The 23,038-nt window shown below is 39.7% G+C and overlaps 1 protein-coding gene across 6 annotated transcripts in view; it reads left to right on the forward strand.

The window, feature by feature from the left end:
• The first annotated feature begins 2,450 nt into the window (after window positions 1–2,450).
• Window positions 2,451–23,038, forward strand: part of myo9b (myosin IXb) — a 36,781-nt gene continuing 16,193 nt past the window's right edge. For 3 of the 6 annotated variants that reach the window (XM_053233205.1, XM_026936582.3, XM_026936581.3), the window contains exons 1-22: window positions 2,475–2,761; window positions 3,177–3,987; window positions 8,574–8,668; window positions 9,727–9,789; window positions 9,945–10,044; window positions 10,142–10,242; window positions 11,710–11,833; window positions 12,107–12,196; window positions 12,281–12,397; window positions 12,889–13,023; window positions 15,193–15,314; window positions 15,422–15,563; window positions 15,856–16,051; window positions 16,520–16,595; window positions 18,506–18,598; window positions 19,771–19,878; window positions 20,183–20,222; window positions 20,315–20,437; window positions 20,684–20,764; window positions 20,872–20,982; window positions 22,296–22,418; window positions 22,506–22,655. In XM_053233205.1, the coding sequence (XP_053089180.1) occupies window positions 3,214–3,987; window positions 8,574–8,668; window positions 9,727–9,789; window positions 9,945–10,044; window positions 10,142–10,242; window positions 11,710–11,833; window positions 12,107–12,196; window positions 12,281–12,397; window positions 12,889–13,023; window positions 15,193–15,314; window positions 15,422–15,563; window positions 15,856–16,051; window positions 16,520–16,595; window positions 18,506–18,598; window positions 19,771–19,878; window positions 20,183–20,222; window positions 20,315–20,437; window positions 20,684–20,764; window positions 20,872–20,982; window positions 22,296–22,418; window positions 22,506–22,655 (2,964 nt within the window). In that variant the 5' untranslated portion in view covers window positions 2,475–2,761; window positions 3,177–3,213. Of the gene's footprint in view, window positions 2,762–3,176; window positions 3,988–8,573; window positions 8,669–9,726; window positions 9,790–9,944; window positions 10,045–10,141; window positions 10,243–11,709; window positions 11,834–12,106; window positions 12,197–12,280; window positions 12,398–12,888; window positions 13,024–15,192; window positions 15,315–15,421; window positions 15,564–15,855; window positions 16,052–16,519; window positions 16,596–18,505; window positions 18,599–19,770; window positions 19,879–20,182; window positions 20,223–20,314; window positions 20,438–20,683; window positions 20,765–20,871; window positions 20,983–22,295; window positions 22,419–22,505; window positions 22,656–23,038 lie in introns of all 6 variants that reach the window. The other 3 variants (XM_026936579.3, XM_026936584.3, XM_026936580.3) reach the window with 3 other exon arrangements.

The raw sequence follows: 23,038 nt of genomic DNA on the forward strand, positions 1-23,038 counted from the left end.
TAAACTGGACCTGCACATGTTTTAAATGTTTTAAAAATAAACCGCTTTACCTGTAGTTAAGTTCAGGTGTCCAGTGAACTGTGAGGTAATTACTGTATGAAACACCAACAGGGCCATATACAGAGCTAGACATCAGTTTACATGTTTTTAATTTCTCCTAACTGTAGCCAACCAATAGCTAGCAAGAATGCTTAATTACTTTCTAACTAGCTAGCTCCAGTTCATGCAATAAAGGATTACATTTACATTTACATTTATGGCATTTGGCAGACGCCCTTATCCAGAGCGACTTACAATAGTTCTTTGAAGTCTATCAAAAATACATTTTGATATTGGCTCGCTAGGTCACAAACTAGGAATACCATCAGTCCAAAACTCTGTTGGGGAGGAGCTTTTTTTTTTTTTTTTTTTTTGCAAAAGTGCTAATTTAAGTATTTTATGAAGAGGTAAGTCTTTAGACGTCGTTTGAAGACTGCCAGTGACTCAGCTGTTCGGACATCTAGAGGAAGTTCATTCCACCACCTTGGTGCCAGAACAGAGAAGAGTCTCGATGCATGCCTTGCTTGTACCCGGAGAGATGGTGGGACCAGTCAAGCAGTGCTAGAGGATCGGAGGGAGCGTGGTGGCGCTCGAGGTGTGATAATTGCTTTGAGATAAGTGGGTGCTGGTCCGTTTTTGGCTTTTTAGGCAAGCATCAGTGTTTTAAATCTGATGCGGGCAGCTACAGGAAGCCAGTGGAGGGAGCGCAGCAATGGGGTGGTGTGGGAAAATTTAGGAAGGTTGAAAACCAATCGTGCAGCTGCATTCTGGATCAGTTGCAGAGGACGAATGGTGCTCAGAGGCAGACCTGCCAGGAGTGAGTTGCAGTAGTCCAGTCTTGAAATGACAAGGGACTGAACAAGCACCTGTGTGGCCTGTGAGGAAAGAAATGGACGAATTCTTCTGATGTTATAAAGGAGAAATCGACATGAGCATGTTAGATTAGCAATGTGAGAGGAGAAGGACAGTTGATTGTCCATGGTTACCCCAAAATTGCGTGCAGTAACCGAAGGCGAGATCAGAGAATTGTCTATTGAAATTGCAAGATCCTGAGATGGGGATGAATCACCTGGGATGAACAGCAGTTCAGTTTTGGTGGGATTAAGTTTCAGCTGATGAGCTGTCATCCATGATGAGATGTCTGCCAGACAAGCTGATATCTGAGCAGAAACATGAGAGTCTGAGGGAGGGAAGGAGAGGATGAGTTGTGTCATCTGCATAGCAGTGGTATGAAAACCCATGTGAGGATATGACCGCACCAAGAGATCGAATATAGAGGGAGAACAGGAGAGGACCAAGTACTGAGCCTTGTGGAACACCAGTGGAGAGTCTGTGAGGAGCAGATGTGGATCCCCTCCATGTCACCTGATATGACCGATCTTCCAGGTAGGAAGCAAACCATTGCCATGCTGCACCACGAATTCCTAGGCTCATGTGGAGCTCCGAGTGGTTCATGAATAGGAGAGTCTTGTGGTTCACCGTGTCAAATGCTGCTGAAAGGTCAAGGAGGATGAGGACTGAAGACAGTTTGGCTGACCTAGCGGCATGTAGCGTCTCAGTGATGGCCAAAAGGGCAGTCTCTGTGGAGTGTGCCGGTTTGAAGCCAATCTTATGTCAGATAATGTTGCTGAATATGAAAAAACTTCAGACATCAACCAAAAGACAGCAAGACGTTAACATCATAACTAGCTAGCCTTCATTCTCTCTTATCAGTTAATGTTAAATATTCCAGAAAATCACTTTTATGGTTTATTTGAATAATAAAAATAAGAATAACAGTATTAACGGGACACTTCATCCAAAATAAAAAATGTAACTATCGATATAGCTGGTAGAAACAGGCTTACTCGCATCTTACAGTGATGAAGGAAACCCCTTCCTACACACACACACACACACATACACACATTCTATATATATGAGTATTATGCTCAGAGATGAAGTGAAATGTACAAAAGAGCATTTTCTGTGGTTGATTGTAGTATGTAATTACACAATTTGCTCAGATACTTTTACTTTTATGTAAGATGATGCAGCATTAATTGTATTGTTGGACTGCTTAATATCCCACATTGTATAAGAAAAAAGTGGTTCATGATTAAGATTACAATGAAGATTACTCATATTAAATAAAGGGATAAAAAGTTTAGAAATATGCACCTGAGTCAGAGACAAATCATTTTCAATACATGAAACTAAAAGGAATAAATAGAGAACTGCACCCTTGTGCATGAGCCTGGATCACACTGATGACGTAAGAAGAACAAAGCAATATTCTTTAATTGCAGGTCTAACTTTAGATGATCTTCATCGAATATACACATTATCACTCAGTCTGTTATAGAATTCAGCCGAAAGTTTATCAGGATCTCGTACAGTGTGAAAAGTAATAATAATCTTGCTGTGTTTTGGGCCGCTTGGCGTTCCACAGGGCGGGGATGGCTGTGAAAAAGCTAGGAAGTAAGATAGCAGTGTGGAGCTCCGAGTTTTGTGTGAACAAGGTTTAAACCTGCAGCTTACAGATTACAGAGGTGTTATTTCCTATCGCGGATGTATTTTTTTGTCATTCGACCTCGCGCTTTGATTTTGTTTACAGGACAGGTGAGCTGCTGTGTTCTTCCGCTGACCAGGTTTTAGTGGAGGCGCTGAGGACGAAGGGCAAGTGGCTTTTAACGCGCGGTATAGATATGTGTCGTGATGGAATGACGGCAGATTAAAGCAGGTAAGAGACTTAGAAAATTAACCATAAATTACAATATAAAATTTAAGCGTGCATGTGAATTTTGTAATTTTATTTCAGAGTGGCTCTGCTCAGGTTTGTTAATCATCTCAGTGCAGACGCGTATTTTACTTTTTACACCTGTTAAGGAATTCCACAGCTGCAAATGCAAATATTATTCGTTTTGAATTCATAATCCACACTTTATTTATTTGTTTGTTTGTTTGTTGACTGATTGATTAAGTAAAATTTTTTTTTTCTTTTTTTTTTTTTGCGCGTGAGATGTTCCAGCTTGGCACTTCCTAGTTCAATCTGTACAAGCGTGAACATGCACTCTATTTTCCCCTCTCCTGTTTTGCATTCCCTCCACTCCCTTACACACACACACTCACACTCACACTCCTGCTCCGTTCTGTAGGTGCTGTGTGACATGTGGTGTGTTCTCGAGTGTCACGATGAGCATCTCAGAGAGCAAAAGCTCCACAGGCGTGTCCTACGTACTGAAGATTCATGTGAGTCCGTCCCTCAGTACACGTCCATCCTGCACAGTCAGGGTGCGAAAGGGCACCACGGCAGCCCTGGTGGTGCAGCGCATTGCTGAGCTACTTGAACTAGACTTATCCCGGCCGTACGAGCTGATGGAGGTGAGGGAACACTCAGGGGACAAACACATCCTCCGGATGGACGACTGTCCTGTGGACTGCCTGCTGCTTTGGCCTCAGGGACATGAGGAAAGTCAGGGTTATTATTTCACCTTTCAGGAGGGCAAACAGGACACATCAGGGCAGTATGGCACTGTGCAGGACTTTCTCACACCCCAGCGTAAAGATGTGAAGGATCTGTGCAGCCTCACTGTGCTTAACGAGGCCAGTATTCTAGAAACTCTACGCTGTCGGTTCTACAAGAACCAAATCTACACATACGCCAGTAACATCCTCATCGCCATTAATCCCTTCAAGTTCCTCCCCATCTACAACCCCAAATATCTGCAAAGGTACGAGAATTGCATTCTAGGGAAAGAAGATCCTCACATCTTCGCTATAGCGGATGCTGCATTCCATGCCATGCTGAACAAACAGACCAATCAGTGCATTGTCATCTCTGGAGAAAGTGGCTCGGGGAAAACGCAAAGCACCAACTTCCTCATCCACTGTCTGACTGCACTGAGCCGGAAGGGGTGCACCAGTGGTGTGGAGAGGACCATCTTAGGAGCTGGACCAGTACTTGAGGTACCGATTTCTGTTTCCAACACACACTGGTAAAGTTCATTTTATGAGCATTAACTCATTTGCTGCAAGTTTCCTGTTACTAAATGGAGAAAGCAGTTTATAAACATGAGCAGTAAAGCATTTACAGATTGGACTTTACTACTCTGGCCCCATCATTACATCACAGCCAGTGGAGCTGGGTTACTTTACTCTGCTAGTGAATTAGCATACCAAATACTTATCACACAAGCTGTTTGGTTGATAGGTGAGTCAGTTGTTGGGTTGGACAGTTATTGAGTTAGCCAGTGAGTCAGGTGGTTCTTGGCTTTGTCACTTGGTCAGTTGTTGGTGGGTCAGGCCAGTCAGTCACGTCAAGAAGTGAAGTATTAAGAGAGAGAGTAAAGTTGATAGGGAACGTCAGTGAGGGAGTAAAGTTAAGGGATGTTCACAAGGGAGTGAGGGGAACATCCCTCTTAACAAAGAAGCAAAGTTCCAGTGAGATTATTAGGGGAAGTCATCAAGGGAGCATAGTCATTAGGGGACATATTCAAGGGAGCATAGTCATTAGGGGAAGTGATTAAGGAAGTACAGGGTTTCCTCCAGATGTGGTCCAGACAAAGACCAGGTGAGGATTATGAGTGATAGAAATTGGTTGTTTGGAATAACTAATGTCATAGTAAATAATGTCATAGTGAAGGTGTGTTCCCTCTCCAGGACATTTGTCCAGGACAGCGTGTGATTGGCTGATGATATCATTTTGTCATTTCTCTCTTGCAAGTGATGAAAACCTGAATATTTAGCTTTTTTCTCCAAACTCTTTTTCACTGGAAACAGGAAGCAGTGACTGTAAGCACATGACCGAGGGATATTCTTCTCACACTTCCTTGTGTTATAAAAAGAAACAGCAATGTGTTTGTGTGTGATTCTTTGAGGGAAGTCTTGAACATTATATTCTGTCCTATTCAGTTGGTCTTTATATACAGCAATATGTTTATGCTTCAAATCTGCGGTCTGTGTTATTTTTATTTCAGTGATGGTACAGTTGTTTGTTGGTTAGTTAGGTCTCTTGGTAAGTTAGTTGTTGAGTCAGTTAGTTATTTTGGTGGGTTGGTGGGTTTTTTGATGGATGTGTTAGCTGTTTCGTCACTGGGTTGGTTATTTGGTGGGTGTGCTGATCAGTGGGTCAGTTATTTGGGGAGTGTTTTGTTAAGTGGGTCAGTTAATCGGTGGGTTGTTTGGTCAGTGGGTTGGTTGGACAGTGTGTAGATTGGATGTTTAGTCAGTTGTCAGTTGGTTGGTGAACTGGTGAGTGGGAAGGTCAGTTGGTGGGTTGGTCAGCTGGTCAGTCAGCAGTTCGGTTAGTTGTTAAGCTGGTTGGCCAGTATGTGAGCTAATTTTTGGGTTAGTTGGTGGGGTATCCGTTGTTCAGCCAGTTGATTTGTTGTTGGTGGGTCAGGGCAGTCAGTCTGTTGTTAAGTTAGTTGATTGATTGTTGGTGGGTCAGGTCAGTTGTTCAGGTTGTTGATTGGTTGTTGGTGGGTCAGGTCAGTTGGTCAGTTGTTCAGTCAGTTGATTGGTTAGTCAGTGGGTAAACTGTGCAGTCAGTTGTTTGTCTTGGTGGGTCAGGTCAGTCGATCAGTGTGTTAGTTATTGAGTTGTTTAGTCAGTGAGTTAGTTGTTGAATTGTTTGGAAAAATATTTTTAGAATTGTTCTACTGTTAAGCTGTTTAGAGAAGATGAGAAGATGATGGTGTTTTGTGAGATTAAGTGTTCGCAGTGTTCAGCATGTAAACACTGAGGCGTGTTCTTCACTGTCGTTCTCTCTAAGGGTTAAACAAGAAATCTTGTCATGTAATTCGCCAAAACTCGTTTAACCTGTTCAACACTATAATCACTGCACAATTCTCACACTGTGTGTGTGTGTGTGTGTGTGTGTGTGTGTGTGTGTGTGTGTGTGTTTCCCACAGCACATCTGTTTCAGAATGAACTAAAGCACAACTCCTCAGTGTTGAATTAACTCTTAATGTCCAGTTGCTCATATAAAGACTCATATGAAGTGTGGAATTAACACTGCATTATAAGTGTACTCTGGAACAAAAAACAAGGGTTTTTTTTGTTTTTTGTGTGTGTGGTAGAGTGTGTCGTAGTTGGTAGATCAAATACAAGTTGTAGATTTGTGAACTTTAACAGAAAAGACAGACAGACAGACAGACAGACAGGGAGGTAGATTATCTATTAGTAATTTCCCAATACCCAATAGTAAAATTATTGACACTGTAAGGAGAATTGCATAAGTAGCTCTATATTAATGTTATTTTATAAGATAATGTTATAGTTTTGAGATATAAAAGACACTCAAGTGGATGTGTGACGATGTGTGATGGATGTAGATGAAAGGACTGTGTGTGTGTCAGTAACCACAAAATTATTGTTGATGGACATTAATGTATGTCTGAATCAGAAATGTAGATCAGTGTAGCTTTACAGATGTATTTTTCCTTTCTAAAGGAGAATATACCATCATCTCCTCTGTTTTCTTCTGTGACGTTGTAGAAGAGGAGAGGAAGTATTTTCATCATGAAACTAACACAGGAAGTGGTGGTGAGCAGTAATGTGTCCTGTTACCACCAGCCATGTTTGTGGATTTAACCACAACACCACTGTAATATTTATATTCTATACATTATTTTACATTAATTATTACTGAAGTGAACAGAAGATAGAGTGGGGAATTTAAAATAAACACTTTTATTCTTTGTGTAACTCAGAGCTGTAAATCATGTGTAACAGAAACCCTGTCTGCTTGACCTTTGACCTTTTTTCCATACACATCCTCTTTAATCCCTTTTCCATACATGGTCGATCCTGAACAGAGCTCTATCCCTCTGATCACGAGGCAGTTACTCAGCTGTAAGTCACAATAACATATTTAATTAGCGCTGACTTATTTTGACTGTATCATAATTTATTGCATGTTGTTTGAAAAAATGCATGGCATGTTGGTCATGTATTTTAAGATGCCCGGTTATTGCAGTAGCTACCAGTGTAACCATGGCAACTAGAAAAAAAACCCAAGCCTGGAGGCCTGATGGATAGAGAGTCGGACTTGCAACCCGAAGGTGAACCTGAAGGTCATGGGTTCGAGTCTCAGGTCTGGCAGGGATTGTAGGTGGAGGGCGTGAATGACCAGTGATCTCTTCCACCCTCAATACCACGACTGAGGTGAGACCCTTGAGCAAGGCACCGAACCCCCAACTGCTCCCCGGGCGGCGCAACAAAAAAAAAAAAATGGCTGCACCGGATGTGTGTTCACGGTGTGTGTGTATGTGTGTGTGTTCACAACTGTGTGTGTGCACTTGGATGGGTTAAATGCAGAGCACAAATTCCGAGTATGGGTCACCATAATTGGCCACAAGTCACGTCACTTTACTTCACTTCACTCCTCTCACTTCTCCACCCATCTCTGCCACCGGCCACTGTAATTCACCCACACAAATATTCCAGTCAGCTCACAGTCACACGTAACAGACCGGTTTACGATATTTTCCACATCATGGCTCTGTTTTAGTTTTCCTCCGGAATTTATGACCTTATTGGAACAAGAGTGTGTGTTTGTCAGTAAATGTATATTTAAGTGTGTCTGTGTTTGTGTGAGAGAGAGAGTTCTACATGGGAGAACACACACCTGCATGAATGACAAAAACACAGTGTTCAAAGTTGACATGACTGTTGGTGTGTTCACTCTCACTCCTCTACCTCTTAAACTCTCTGAATTTGTTTTTTGTTTGTTTGTTTGTTTGTTTGTTTTAGTTGTAGTAGTATTGAAGGTGTGCAACTTGGCTCCTCCAAGGGTGTTGGTCAACTCAGAATACCAGAGCAGGCAGAAACATGCTCACACACATTTATTCACACCAGGAGAGCACACACACATTTTAGCAGCAATCCGGATCTGTTCTGCTTCTATGGAAGGAAAAGAAACCCTGGCCTGATTTCACTGTAATCATAATGAAATAAACAGTGCAGTCATTAACACATTAAGTCATTAACATTAGTCATTTTGGGACATTTTGCCTGTAAATATACACAGAGGGTTCAGAAAATATTCACATTCCTTTGCACATTTTATTGTTCATCCTTTCCTCAGTTCTGACCAGTCTCCCCATCCCTGCTGCTGAGATGTTCCCCCATGTTCCACCATGCTTCACTGTAGGGATGGTATTAACCAGTTGTGTCTTCTAAGTAGTGCTCTCCAGTAGTATACACACTGTCTCTCCTATCTAGTACTCTCCAGTAGTGCACACTCTGTGTCTCCTATCTAGGGCCCTAAATATATTAATAATATTAAGAAGAAGAATAAAGTGATAATTCTTATAGTGTTTCACTTTCACTCAGGGTTTCTCTTCTAACATGTTTCTCTTTAAATACATGTTTTCTTTTTTGTTTTTTTAGAGACACATTTACTATATTTATATTTATATATTTGTTTAAATATTTATATATGTGTTACTTTACTGACTGCTATAAACTACATGGAGCAAGAGAAAAGTTTAGGTTTTAGAACATGATGGAAATATTTTTTGTATTTATTGTATTTTTTGTCCTCTCAGGCATTCGGGAATGCAAAGACGACATATAACAACAACTCGAGTCGCTTTGGGAAGTTTATCCAGGTGAATTTCTTGGAAGGTGGAATCGTTAGAGGGTGAGTCAGATTCTTTGTCTGCATTCTTCTTGAATGTGTGTCGTCTGAAGGAGTGTGATAACATCTAAAGCATTGTTCTTTACTTTAGTACATATAACAGCTCTCGCGCTCTCTCTCTCTCTCTCTCTCTCTCTCTCTCTCTCTCTCTCTCTCTCTCTCTCTCTCACACACACTCACACACACACACACACACTGCATGTGCTGATCATCAGTTGCACTCAGTTACATCACCCTAATGTATATCATGTTAAATATGGATGTAACTGAATACGAATACTTTCAGATTGAACAGATAATGTCTTCTAAACATCTAAACAAAAACGTCAACTGATGTGAATCCTGATATCATTATCGTGCAGGAAGGTGAAATTTTTTCAGGTTTTGTGTTAAAATTGATGCTGCCACCATCATGCTTCACTGTGGATATTGTGTGCTTTGGGTGATCAGCTGTCTTGGTTTAGAATTATTCTTGTCCCTTCATTAGTTTTTGAGGGATATCCTGTTCTTGGTAACGTCACTGTGGTGCCCCATTTTCACCAGTTGATGATGACCTTCACGGTGTTCCATGTTTTATATATATATATATATATATATATATATATATATATATATATATATATATATATTTATTTTATATAATATAATCATTTGAATATTATGTACTGTATATAAATAATTTATCAGACTAGCAAGGTGATTCGTCTGTAACTCTGATATTTTTAAAACAGCCCTTCCCTACATCATCATCAATCATGAAATAACACTAGGCCTACCCCAGATTTAGAACAAAGTTGCTCACATATCAATCAGAGGTAACTATCATATCATATTGTATTGTATCAGATTATATTGTCAAATATCGATTTGTTGCAGTATGATACGACAGTTACTTCTGATCAATATGTGAGCAACTTTGTTCTGAATCTAGGGTAGTGTTTCTCTGCAGGGTTGTTTCAGGGTGTTTATTTTGGACAAATTTGGAGAATTATTGTCTGTATTGTCTATGTATATGCTCTGTTACAATACTGTGTGTGTGTGTGTGTGTGTGTGTGTGTCAGAGCTACAATAGAGAAGTACCTGCTGGAGAAATGTCGTCTTGTCTCCAGGAAGAGCCGAGAAAGGTAAAAAACAGCATGAAGTGAATGGAATTAATTTATTTTTCTGATTTATTTCCATAAAAATTATTATTATTATTATCATTCAGGTTAAATGTGTTTGAAATCTTATTTTATCTTATCTTTCCTTATCTCTCTTCTATTCTGTGTGTGTGTTACAGGAACTATCATGTGTTTTATTACCTGCTTGTCGGAGCGTCTCAGGAAGAAAAAGAAGAGTTCAAACTGTTAGAACCTGAAAATTATCACTACCTCAAACAGGTGCACACACACACACACACACGTGCACACACACACATTGACCCAGACGTGTGTGTGATATCAAGGTGTGTATCTGAATGTTGTGTTAATGCTATAGGATCAGGCTGATGTGGATGATGCAGCGGAGATTCGATATGAGTTTAAGAGACTTCAGCAGGCAATGGAGATGGTTGGTTTCCTGCCTGCTACCAAGAAACAGTGAGTTACTAAGCGGAAACATTTCACACACACCACTGACAAGGTCTCACACACCAGTATCACACTGCTGATAACATGTGTTTTACAATTTTATCACATTTTCACCAGATTAAAGAGCAGTGTTTACAGTAAAACACTTGTATTAAGCCTTATACAGGTTAGAATAAAGTTTGATTAACTCAGGATTTGTTTGAGTTGTGTGTTTGTTGTTTTTTTGTTACACCACTTTAATTTCAAACCTGGATTAAAATCTTCAACTCTGATTAAAACTTTGATTAGAACCTTACATTTGATTCAGTCTAATTTACTTCAGTTCACTCTTATTCATTTTGATTTACTCTTATTTATTCTGATTCAGTCTGATTCATTCTGATTTAGTCTGATTTACTCTTATTCTTTCTGATTCATTCTGAGTTACTCTTATTCTCTCTGATTCAGTCTGATTCAATTTTATTCAATCTGATTAACTCTTATTCATTCATATTCACTCTGATTGTTTATGATGGATTACAGTCTGAATAAATCAACAGCAGCAAACCGTCTCTCCAGATAATAATTAACAATGTTTTTTGTCTCTTTTTGTCTAATGAACACTGCCATTTTGTGCATTTAAATGAAAATTAATTATTAAAATGTATCCCAAAATAAAATTTTAATCCAAGTTTAAAGTCCTGAAACCAGTATAAAGTATAAATTAAAATTAAAAAGTTTAATTCAATTCAGTTTAATTTAATTCAGGTTTAAAGCTTAACGTCATTCAGGAAAGAAATTCAGATTTTTATTCAACCTTGTTTTCTGCTAAAAGCGAAATGTGATGTTAATTACAGACAGTTTGATGTAAAGTGATGAAAGTGATTTTTAGATCTCAAGTGTTTATTTCTAACACTAAACTGAATTGTTTATTGTAACTCTAAAACTAAAGTGTTCACGTCATCATTCCTGAATATGTCAAAACATCAACTGAACCTTCTGCAGATTTCCATAAATGGTTATAACACACGCACACTCACACACACACACACACTCACACACACACACACACACACACACACACACACATAGCCCTGTTCACACATTTTCTCTGTATTGTGAATCAGAAGTTGTTTAATATTAGATGCCAAATTAAAAAACACTCTAAATCCTCAAGAGAAAAATGAAATTCTCACAGCCGACTAGCGCAATGTTGTGGGTGGAAGAGCGATTACTCCAGCTGGAGTAAGGTTTGTGATCGTGCAGAGTGAGGAAGATGAAGAAATGTACATTTTGTTTCTATATCATGATGTTTCTCTTTATAATGCAGAAATAGATTATCATTTAAGGTTTTCACACCTCTATATAGCATGTGAAGAATTAAAACGTTCTGAAATCTCCTCCCAGTGTTTGAAGTTTTTATTTTCTTTCCTGTTGGGTGTGTTGGATGTTCATGTCGCAGCTCCACTCCTCTCCACCCTGTTGTGTTGTTTGCAGAATATTCTCTGTGCTTTCCGCTATTCTGTATCTGGGAAATGTGACATATGAGATGAGAGCAGATGGAGATGGAGTGACCGTGGGACCCGCACCCGTCCTCAAAACTCTGTCTGAACTGCTCAAGGTCAAATACACACTAATTATATATAATATATACATACACACATACATACATACATATATATATATATATATATATATATATATATATATATATATATATATATATATATATATATATATATATATATATATATATATATGCATACACACTTCACACACACAGGATGTTTATTACTGACTTTAATACCAACATGAATAAAATGTACGTATATATACATTTTAAAGTCAGTAATAAACATTGTGTGTGTGTGTGTGTGTGTGTGTATACACTCAGGTGAGAGAGGATCTGCTAATCAAGGCTCTGACTCAGAGGAAAGCTCAGACGGTGAACGACGTGCTCATGCTGCGCTACAGCCTCAATGAGGTACACCTCACTCTCACAGTGTTTAAACTGCAGTGTTGTGTTTATATCACAGTGTTGTGTTGTTGTTTTTACACGTGTGTTTAGGCAATCACGGCGCGAGACTCGATGGCTAAATCTCTGTACAGCTCACTGTTTGACTGGATCGTCCTCCGCATCAACCACGCTCTCCTCAACAAGAGAGACATGGAGGAGGCTGTCCCGGTACTCGGCGCGCACACACTCTCGCTCTCACACACTCTCTCTCTCACTCTCACATACACACACACATGACTCGCTAACTGACAGCCAACTCACAGTCTTCAGCTGAGACACGCCCACTACTCATTAATAACCCCCCCCCCCCAACAAGGGAGGATGAAGGCTATCACGTGAAGCTAGGTGAATACAACTGCTGCTCGTACAACGCCAGAGGGTGGCGTAACACACTTGGAGTTATCCGCCCACTTCTGCAGGCATTAGACACCCATGATTTGCTAGTGGTGCTGTGATTGACAGGGGAGAGAGAGTATGCCCCTCCCTCCCAGAGAGCATGGCCAGTTTAGCTCAGCCCTGGCTGTGACATCGTAGTGATTCAAACTCTCCTGGGTTAGATGCTTTTCTGTTGTGCCACTTACTCATTGATATTCATTAGCTTACTGCTGAGCTTCGCATATTGGTTTGTGTGTTAACATTTTTGTGTTTGTGTGTTTCAGTGTCTCTCTATCGGTGTGTTGGACATTTTCGGGTTTGAGGATTTTACAACCAACAGCTTTGAGCAGTTCTGCATTAACTACGCTAACGAACAGTTACAGAATTACTTTAACCAGCACATCTTCCTCCTGGAGCAGGTCAGTTACACAACTACCCACACCTACATAGAACTATACACAGCTACACACAACTACATAAAACTACACACAATTACACACAATTATACAACTATGTATATACAAAGGTGGATACACATCCACATACAACTTTACACACCTACATACACACAACTACACAAGATCGCCTGTGCACAGCCCTTTTCACGTTATTCCACAGGTTTTTGTTAGGATTTAGATCTGGGCTGGGCCATTCCATAACGCTGATCATCTTCTGAAGTTGACTTGGATTTGTGCTTTGGGTTGTTATTGTGCTGGAAGGTGAACATTATAGATTGGTATTTGGAGCTATCTTGACTAGAGCCCCAGTTCCAGTGGTCCCAGTTCAAACAGAAACATAGTATGATGCTGCCACCACCATGCTTCACTGTGGGTATGGTGTTCTTTGGGTGATAAACTATCTTGTTTTTGCACCAAACATATTTTTTAGAATTATGCACACAAAGTTTAACCAGACCCATTTGGCACATGGTTTGTGGTGATTTAGGGCTTGGATGTTTTTTTTGTTTTGTTTTGTTTTGGTTTTTTTTAGGGGGAGAAAAGGCTTCAGTCTAGCCACCCTACCCCTTCACCCAGACATGTAAAGAATATGAGATTGTTGTCACATGCAGGGAGCAAGCAGTGCTTGTTTGATGTTCTTGCAGCGCTTGTTTGATGTTCTTGCAGCTCCTTTAATGTTGCTGCAGGTCTCTCAGCAGCCTCCCTGATAAGTTTTCTTCTTGTCCTTTTGTCAGTTTTGGAGGAAGGTGCTATTGTTGTTGATGTCTCTGTGGTGCCTCATTTATAACTACACACAACTCTGTGTTTCAGGAGGAGTGTGTGTGTGTGTGTGTGTGTGTGTGAACATTGTGTTGGTGTTTCAGGATGAGTGTGTGTGTGTGTGTGTGTATTTGTGTGTATTTGTGTGAATATTGTGTCAGTATTTCAGGAGGAGTGTGTATGTGTGTAGACATTATGTTGGTGTTTCAGGAGGAGTGTGTGTGTGTCTGTGTGAATATCGTGTTGGTGTTTCAGGGGTGTGTGTGTATGAACATAGTCAGTGTTTCAGAGTTTTGTGTGTGTGAATATTGTGTCGGTGTTTCATGAGGAGTGTGTTTGTGAACATTGTGTTGGTGTTTCAGGAGTGTATGTATGTACATTGTGTTGTTGTTTCAGGAGGTGTGTGTGAGCATTGTGTCGGTGTTTCAGGAGGAGTGTGTCGGTGTTTCAGGAGGAGTGTGTCGGTGTTTCAGGAGGAGTGTGTTGGTGTTTTAGGAGTGTGTGTGTGTGTGAACATTGTGTAGATGTTTCACGATGTGTGTGTGTGGACATTCTGTTGGTGTTTCAGGAGGTATGGGTGTGTGTGTGTGTGTGTGTGTGTGTGTGTGTGGACATTGTGTCAGTGTTTCAGGAGGTGTGTGTGTGTGTGAACACTGTGTAGATGTTTCACGATATGTGTGTGTGGACATTCTGTTGGTGTTTCAGGAGGTATGGGTGTGTGTGTCTGTGTGAACACTGTGTCGATGTTTCACGATGTGTGTGTGTGTGGACATTGTGTTGGTGTTTCAGGAGATGCGTGTATGTGTGCATGTGTGTGTGTGTGAACACTGTCAGTGTTTCAGGAGGAGTGTGTTGGTGTTTCAGGAGGAGTGTGTTGGTGTTTTAGGAGTGTGTGTGTGTGTGTGTGAACATTGTGTAGATGTTTCACGATGTGTGTGTGTGGACATTCTGTTGGTGTTTCAGGAGGTATGGGTGTGTGTGTGTGTGTGGACATTGTGTCAGTGTTTCAGGAGGTGTGTGTGTGTGTGAACACTGTGTAGATGTTTCACGATGTGTGTGTGTGGACATTCTGTTGGTGTTTCAGGAGGTATGGGTGTGTGTGTCTGTGTGAACACTGTGTCGATGTTTCACGATGTGTGTGTGTGTGGACATTGTGTTGGTGTTTCAGGAGATGCGTGTATGTGTGCATGTGTGTGTGTGTGAACACTGTCAGTGTTTCAGGAGGGGTGTGTGTGTGTGTGTGTGTGTGTGTGAACAAATTATTAGCACCCATTTAATATTTTGTCAAAGCTCTGTCTCTGCTAGAAGGAGCCACAGGAGTGTGTGTGTATGTGTGTGTGTGTGTGCGTGTACATTGCGTTGGTGTTTCAGGAGGAGTATGTTTCGGAGGGAATAAGCTGGACCTCAGTGAGCTACACAGATAATGTTGGCTGCATTAATCTGATCAGTCAGAAGCCCATGGGTCTGTTGTACCTGCTGGACGAGGAGAGCAGGTGAGCTGCAGTTACACCTTACATTAACACTGAATAAAAATTTCAACACTATACAACACTACAAACTTAGGCATTCATCTCCCTCCTCCTGTTTTAACCTCCTCCAGTTTACCTCATGCGACTGACAACAGGCTGTTGGAGAAGTTTAAGCGGCAACATCAGGAGAACCCTTTCTTTGTTCCTACACCAGTTCTAGAGCCCGCCTTCGTCATCCAACACTACGCTGGCAACGTCAAATACCAAATAAAGGTAGAGTCATGGTGTTCACCTGTAGCTGTTATTTTGCACTCTAATAGCTAGCATGCTAGTTTTGTTTAGCTACACAGCCTCATGCTAGTTTTAATACTTTATTTAATGAAGCTACTAGCTAGCTATTTATTTTAATTTAATCAAATCCAGTTTTAATGCTAGCAAGCTAATTCTAGCAGACAGTTTCAGAGGGCATTGCAGCTCAGCAGGCAGATCAATGCATTCTCAATAAAGAATTAGAAGACCAAGATATGGCTATGGTGGTTGACGAAGCTGCTACATGTTCCCACAGGATTTCAGAGTGAAAAACACGGACCACATGAGGCCCGATATCGTCGCTCTCCTTCGCAGTAGTGAACGAGGCTATCTGAGACAGTTAATTGGCTTAGACCCAGTCGCAGTGTTCAGGTGGGGGATCCTCCGTGCCATCATACGCGCAGTGTACGCCATTAAAGGGGCGAGGCGACACTCGGCCACTGAACATCCAGGTAACAAGTCAAATTGATTGTTACCATGTTGATGCTGATGTTTATTAATGTAATAACAAAACATGTGATGGTGATGACGTGGAATGTGTGTAGTGATGTGACGGCGATGAAGTGGAATGTTTGTGGTGATCTAACGGTGATGATGTGGTTACATGGCGATGTATGATGATGTGGACTGTGTATGGTGATGTAACATGATGATATGATGACATGGTGATGTAACAGTGATGACGTCGACTGTGTGTGTGGTGACGTAACTTGATGACATGATAAGGAAGTGACATGACGATGATGACAGTGATGTAACAGAGATGACATGGACTGTGTGGGGTGATGCTACATGATGATATAATGAAGTGGTGATGTGATGGTGACATGAACTGTGTGTGGTGATGTAACATGATATGATGACGTGTTGATGTGATGGTGATGGTGATAATGTGGCAATGCTGATGGTGTGGTGTGTAGCGACAGTAAGGCGATACTCACGTGACTCGCTGAAGGAAATGAAGAGACCGAGCTCCACCATTGGCCGACTAATGAGGTGAGACTTTGACCAGCTGTCTTTCTCTTTCTGTCTGTCTCACTGTACATGCAATATTCTTACTGCAAATTATAATTTAAATATGAAACTGAAATAGTGAAATGTTCTTTTTGAATTGTCATTTATATACAGTTGAGGACAAAATTATTAGCCCCCCTACAAAATAGTCATTGTTTTAAAAGTATTTCAAAAGTGCTTTTAACCAGAGCAAAAAAAAATTAACACAGCTTTTTTAGACATCCTAGTTTTATTTTGGATGCTTACATTATTTTATATTCCACACAGAAATGAAAATATTACACAAAACACAAAAACTACCAGAGTCAAAATTATTAGCCCCCCACATTCTAATAGTCAATTGTGTATCCTTTTTGCTGGATAACTGCCTGCAGTCGTTTGGTGTAATCGTCAACAAGTCTCTGACACTTCATTTGAGGAAACCTGGCCCATTCTTCTTTGGCGAATCTCTCAAGTTCCTCCAGATTCGATGGTTTTCTGGCATGGACATTTTTCTTTAGGTCACCCCACATATTTTCTATTGGATTTAAGTCAGGGCTTTGTGCAGGCCATTCTATGACATTCACCTTGTTCGTCTGGAGATAGTTCTTCACCAAGAGAGATGTATGTTTAGGATCGTTGTCATGTTGGAAGATGAAGCGACGACTCAGACCTAGTTTCACTGCTGACTGCTTAAGGTTTTCTTTCAAAATATCCACATATTTTTCTTTATTCATGATCCCTTCCACCTTGACAAGATTTCCAGTTCCTGATGCACTGAAGCATCCCCACAGCATAATACTCCCACCACCGTGTTTCACTGTGGGGACGGTGTTCTTTGGGTTGAATGCCTCTCCCTTTTTTCTCCAAACGTAAGCAGTGTCTCTGTGACCAAAGAGCTCTAGTCTAGTCTCATCAGACCATAAGACATGCTTCCAGTATGAATAATCTTTCTCCAGGTTGTCCTGAGCATACTTAAGTCTGGCTTGAAGGTGTCTTTTCTTCAAAAGTGGAGTTTTTCTTGGTCTGCAACCTTGCAGTTCATTCCTGTGCAGAGCTCTAGTGATGGTCTTCTTAGAGACTATGATTCCTGATGTGGCCAAGTCATTCGCCAGTGTCTTGGCAGTTGTTCTGGGGTCTTTAGACACATCTCTCACTAGTTTTCTTTCCAGTGTCTTTGAAATCTTTCGCTTCCTACCTCTGCCAGGCTTGTTCTGCACTGTGTGGCTTTCTTTGAATTTCCGGATTATACCTCTCACTCCGGTTCTTGAGACTTGGAAACGCTTGGATAGCTTTGTATATCCTTCTCCTGTTTTATGTGCATCAGTAATTCTTTGTCTCAAGTCCAAACTGATTTCCTTTGTTTTTGGAATGTTGCTTTCTCAAATGACAGCTCAATGACCCATACTGAGGCTTTTATACCTTAATTTAACTTAATTATTGAGTGAGATCACCTGTTTCACCTGATCACCTTTACGCACATCACCTGTGAAGGTAAAGGACTTAATAAATGGTCATTTCTTATAGGGGGCTAATAATAATGTCCCTGGTCATTTTAGCTTTTTCTTACATAACAATGTTTTGGTGTGCAAATATAAATATTTTGGTCCTTCTAACGAAAAATAGTATGTTCAGAAATGCTGTGTTAAAAATTCCTTGCTCTGTTAAATAGGTACTTGGGAATATCTTGAGGAAACTTAAAATTTCATAGGGGGGCTAATAATTTTGTCCTCAACTGTATATATATATAAATAAACATAACTGATCACATTTTTGTGTAAGCAGCAGCTGTTTATATTAGCACCTATAATACAGTGAGATTATCAGCTTGTTTTTATTTCTGTTGTAGATCAAAATTAAGTTTAAGAGTGAATAATTTTTTTAAATTTTATTTCTGTGTGTTTTGTGTGCAGTCAGCGTTCTCTCATCGAGTTCTCCTTTGACCGTTCCGAGGAGAACCCTCTCGAAATGTTGGAGGACGTTTTTGCCACATTTGAGAATAAAAAGTAAGTTGGTACTGACATACAGATGCTGTCACACACACAGGTTCGTCTGGGTTCTTGTCTTCTTACTGGCTTTTCTTAGAAAAACCGTGCATTCCAGAATTATTGGCACCCTTCATGAAAATGAAAAAGCTTTCATATGTTTTCAAAAAAAAAAAAAAGAGTAACACATGCAACAAGTGATAGTTTTAGCTTAAATATGTAATAGTTTTTGTAAAAAACACAGATAAATTTTTGTTTCAGAATTATTGGCACCCAGTTAGAGCTCTGTCTCTGAAAGAAGGAGCCAGTTTTTGCAAAGTGATGGTGCCAGTTTTTGGTCTGAAATTCACAGAACAGATCAAAAAGTTATGATATTTGTATTCTTTTTTTCCCTCCTTCAACGTCCTCCTCAAGGTGATCTTATGTGTTTGAATCCTTTTAACTGCTAATGTCTTTTTTTTCTGTCCATCACATGATTTGTGCAGGTCAACAACCACCTGTCTTTTTGTGCTGATTTTTTTCCCCCTATGGTAATCAAGATGATTGAGATTTTACCTGTGTGTGAGACCTCAGGGAAACATGATTAAACATGATTTAACATGATTAAAAGTAAAAACTGAGCTCCTCAGCACTTAGCAATATAGAGCAATATAGAGTAATATACTGTTTTTCAAGAATGACAATTTGTTTGTGTTTATTTAAAATATTACCTGGGGCGTCAGTAATTTTGGCATGTATGAGTAATCAGCATCTGATAATTGCCGAAATGTAAACAGTTCTTGGTGGTGGAATTTTAGACTCTACTGTGTTATGGATTTTTATTTTGTGCTAATCTCATTATGATGTTCCCTATGGCTCTGTCCCAAACACAACAATTCAGCACTAGTTAGTCCTTGAAATTATACAGAAATTGTTTTATGTGTCACATTAATTTTTATTACGTGTCCTTTTTGTCCTCTGTATGCTAATGGATAATTATCCAATTAGCAAGCAGGCTATTAGCAAGCTACAGAATGGGCTACAATAACAATATGCTGTAATATTCTCTTTTCTAGTCACCTTTCTATGTATCTATGTGCAGTTTAAAGTCCTCTAGACAGTAGTTCCTGTTAGAATGGACTCTGATAAAGGACACTGTATTAGCTACTAGCGTTTGGGACACAGCCCGTAACCCCTCTCCTCTGCTGTGTCAGGGAATTGCATGCCAAAATCCTCCACACTGTAATGCGATTAGGTGGTGAAGTTCCTCAAAAGTTTCGTCTCTCCACCGTTTCTGTGAGGAAATTACAACAGTTTTCTCTGTGAGTCTGGGCCTGGGGCTATATTCCTCTATAGTGCTTTATAATGCTTCATAACCCTTTAATAAGTCCTTTCTATCTCTTTATAACCATTTAAATTTCTTACAAATCTTAAAAAATCTTTGTTTCTTTTATGATGTTTTTATAATACTTTATATTATTTCAATATGCTTTATTCTACCTATTCCTCATTTATAATACTTTTACAAACTTTGTAATCTTTCATATTACTTCGTTCTTTCAGTCTATGGTGAATAAAGACTGTTTGTGTTCATGTCGTGTTTATAACCTGCTGCGTGTGTCGTAGGAAGAGCCGGTCTGGTCGTCACAAACAGATCATTCCCAAGGTAACACTATTCTGTAATATTACACACAAATTACACATGAAACACACACTGAACACGCACAGATTAAACACTCACACTGGTTATTTGTGCAGAACCTTTTAGACTGTCGCTGTCTGAAGCTCATCATGGATTTGAATCTTCACAACAGTGACACTCGCGCTTTACTCCACCTGCACAAGAAGAAGAAACCTCCCAGCATCAGTAGCCAGTACCAGGTGTGTGTGTGTGTGAGTTGTGTAGGACATATTACTCTCGTTAATTTACTACTTCACTACTTTACTACTCTCACTAATTTCTACTACTCTCACTATCTTATCTTATCTTATCTTATCTTATCCATCTTTTTACTTAAAAGCCCATGTTTCTTTGCTGGTCTATAAATAAATGGCTGATGAGATGAAGAGAACTGCAGTGTTTAATGGATGCTGATGGACAGATCAATTCTGCCATGTGTTTTTCAGATGTCTCTGGTGAAGCTCTTGGAGACACTGAGGAGAGCTGAGCCATTCTTCGTACGCTGTATCAGGTCCAATACTGAGAAGGTTCACGCTCTTTATAACATTGGATGTTAAGATCGGCAACAATCGGCTGCAAACCCGAAGTGTGATTATACTGTGTGTGTATGTGTGTGTGTATGTGTGTGTTTCAGAGGGAAATGCAATTTGATGATGATCTCGTCCTTCGGCAGCTGAGGTACACTGGCATGTTGGAGACGGTCCGCATTAAGAGATCAGGTTATGGAGCCAAGTACACTTTTAAGGTACAGTTTTGTGTCCTAAAGTTCATAAACAGGAAATAAGTGTGTGTTTGTGTTAATGACAGAAATATAACAGATAAAATAAATATACAGCTAGAACGATCATGTTAATGAGTCCCAGTTCAGAAACTGTATTCAGAGTCTGTGATTTAAGTGTAAAAGTTACGTCAGTATTTACATGGGGAAAGTTCCTGGTATTCAGAGTCGAGTTACACAGCTGATTAAGTGGATTTTCTGAGCCAGATTTTTCTTGAGTAGAAGCGTCTGAGATGGAGTTTTACAATAACATCTAGACCACCAACTTTTAAACACAAGTACTCACCTTTAAACCTGAAAAAATATCAGGGATAGAAAATACAGACTGAAGAAGGAAATAGTGTTTTTTCCTTTGCTGTCAAATGTAATATGTTGTAACATAAAGGCCAAAGAGAATTTAAAGATGAAAAATAAAAAGACTATTATGATGATATATGAATGAGACGATGGCGAGTGTTAAAATAAATCTAATAGGAGTCTAGTATATCATCAATATATTACTGCATCAGTACTAGTGCTAGTAATTATCACATTATTCACTGGTTTAATTTAACAAAATGGCTTCCACATTCATTATTCAGCAGCACACTGAATAGCACTTCACCCAGCACAGACAGTTATTTTACATTTTATTTATATTTTTATATCATGCTCTGACAGTTACTTGAGCTTAATGTAGCCACAAGATTCTAAATTGTAATGCGTGTGCGTGATGTAGGAGATTTCATCACACTTTTAATTCACTATTTTAATTTGTTTAATTAATAAAATAAAGCCAGTGTTTGTGTTAATTCAATGCGTCTCATGTAAAGAAAACATGGCCATTATCTGCTACACTTACAGAGAAACTTTAAGTTCATTCAGAATTTTATACATAAATAATTCATTCCTTGAGAAAAGCCATGTCTCTGATTAAGATGCATCCAGTGTCTTCCATGTGGAAAAAACCTTATGTGGACTTTAAAGGGATGATATTATTAATGAGTTAAGAGTCATGTTTATGTATTTACTATTGTCCTCGAATGACATTACATTGTGTGATTGAGTGTGTTTATAGCCAAAATTTTATTTGGCTGTTTTACTGGGGTTAAAGTGTCAGACAGAGGCGTTGGACTTGACGCTGCTTCTCACTCGATATCACGCAAGAAACACACGCTTAAGTTCAAGACCAGAATCGAGTGTAACTGAGACACACCTCTGTTTCAGACAATCTCTGCCCCTGCATGTGTTACGTGTGTGTGTGTTCTCATGTAAAACTTTATTCTTAATCCCGTGTGCAGGAGTTCAGGGATGAATTCAGGATCCTGCTGCCAAGACAGTCGTCTTCTCTTCAGCAGGATATCAAGAACCTTCTGTTCAAAATCACAGTGGACAAGAACAACTTCCAGATCGGCAAGACCAAGGTCTCGCATCCTCATGTCCCGTCTGTTTGTGCTCTTGTAAAATGTGTATTTATTTTACATAACTAACATTTGCTCTGTCCTTAACAGGTATTTTTAAAGGAGATGGAGAGACAGAAGCTCCAGGACACACTGCGTAAGGAAGTGATGCAGAGAATCCTCCTGCTGCAGCGCTGGTTTCGGGCATGTCTCACACGCAAACACTTCCTGATGAAGAAGAGAGCCATCATCACTGTACAGGTGAATAATGGCTCGCTACACATTACATTAACATTTACACAGAAATGAAAAATGTGTCATTAGTACACTGTGTATAACATCCATACATCTCCTCATTATCAGGGTTTATTACACTCGTTCAGATTTAGACTACATTAGAAACGACAGATGCCATAAACTGCCATAAACACCACACCAACAGTACACCATCTGCTTTAACTAAAATGCTTTAAATTATGCAGACAAAAATCTGAGATTTTTTTTTTTAACTTATTAATTTCAGACTGAATAAAATCAAATGGAATTCAGTTTTTTTCTTAACAACAGAAAGAATGAAATAAATATTTAATATTGATATTAATTCAACAAAGGGCATAAAAATTAAAAAATTGGAATTCAGATCC

Source organism: Pangasianodon hypophthalmus, chromosome 4 (assembly GCF_027358585.1).
Source record: "Pangasianodon hypophthalmus isolate fPanHyp1 chromosome 4, fPanHyp1.pri, whole genome shotgun sequence".
In the NCBI taxonomy this organism is placed as follows: domain Eukaryota; kingdom Metazoa; phylum Chordata; class Actinopteri; order Siluriformes; family Pangasiidae; genus Pangasianodon; species Pangasianodon hypophthalmus.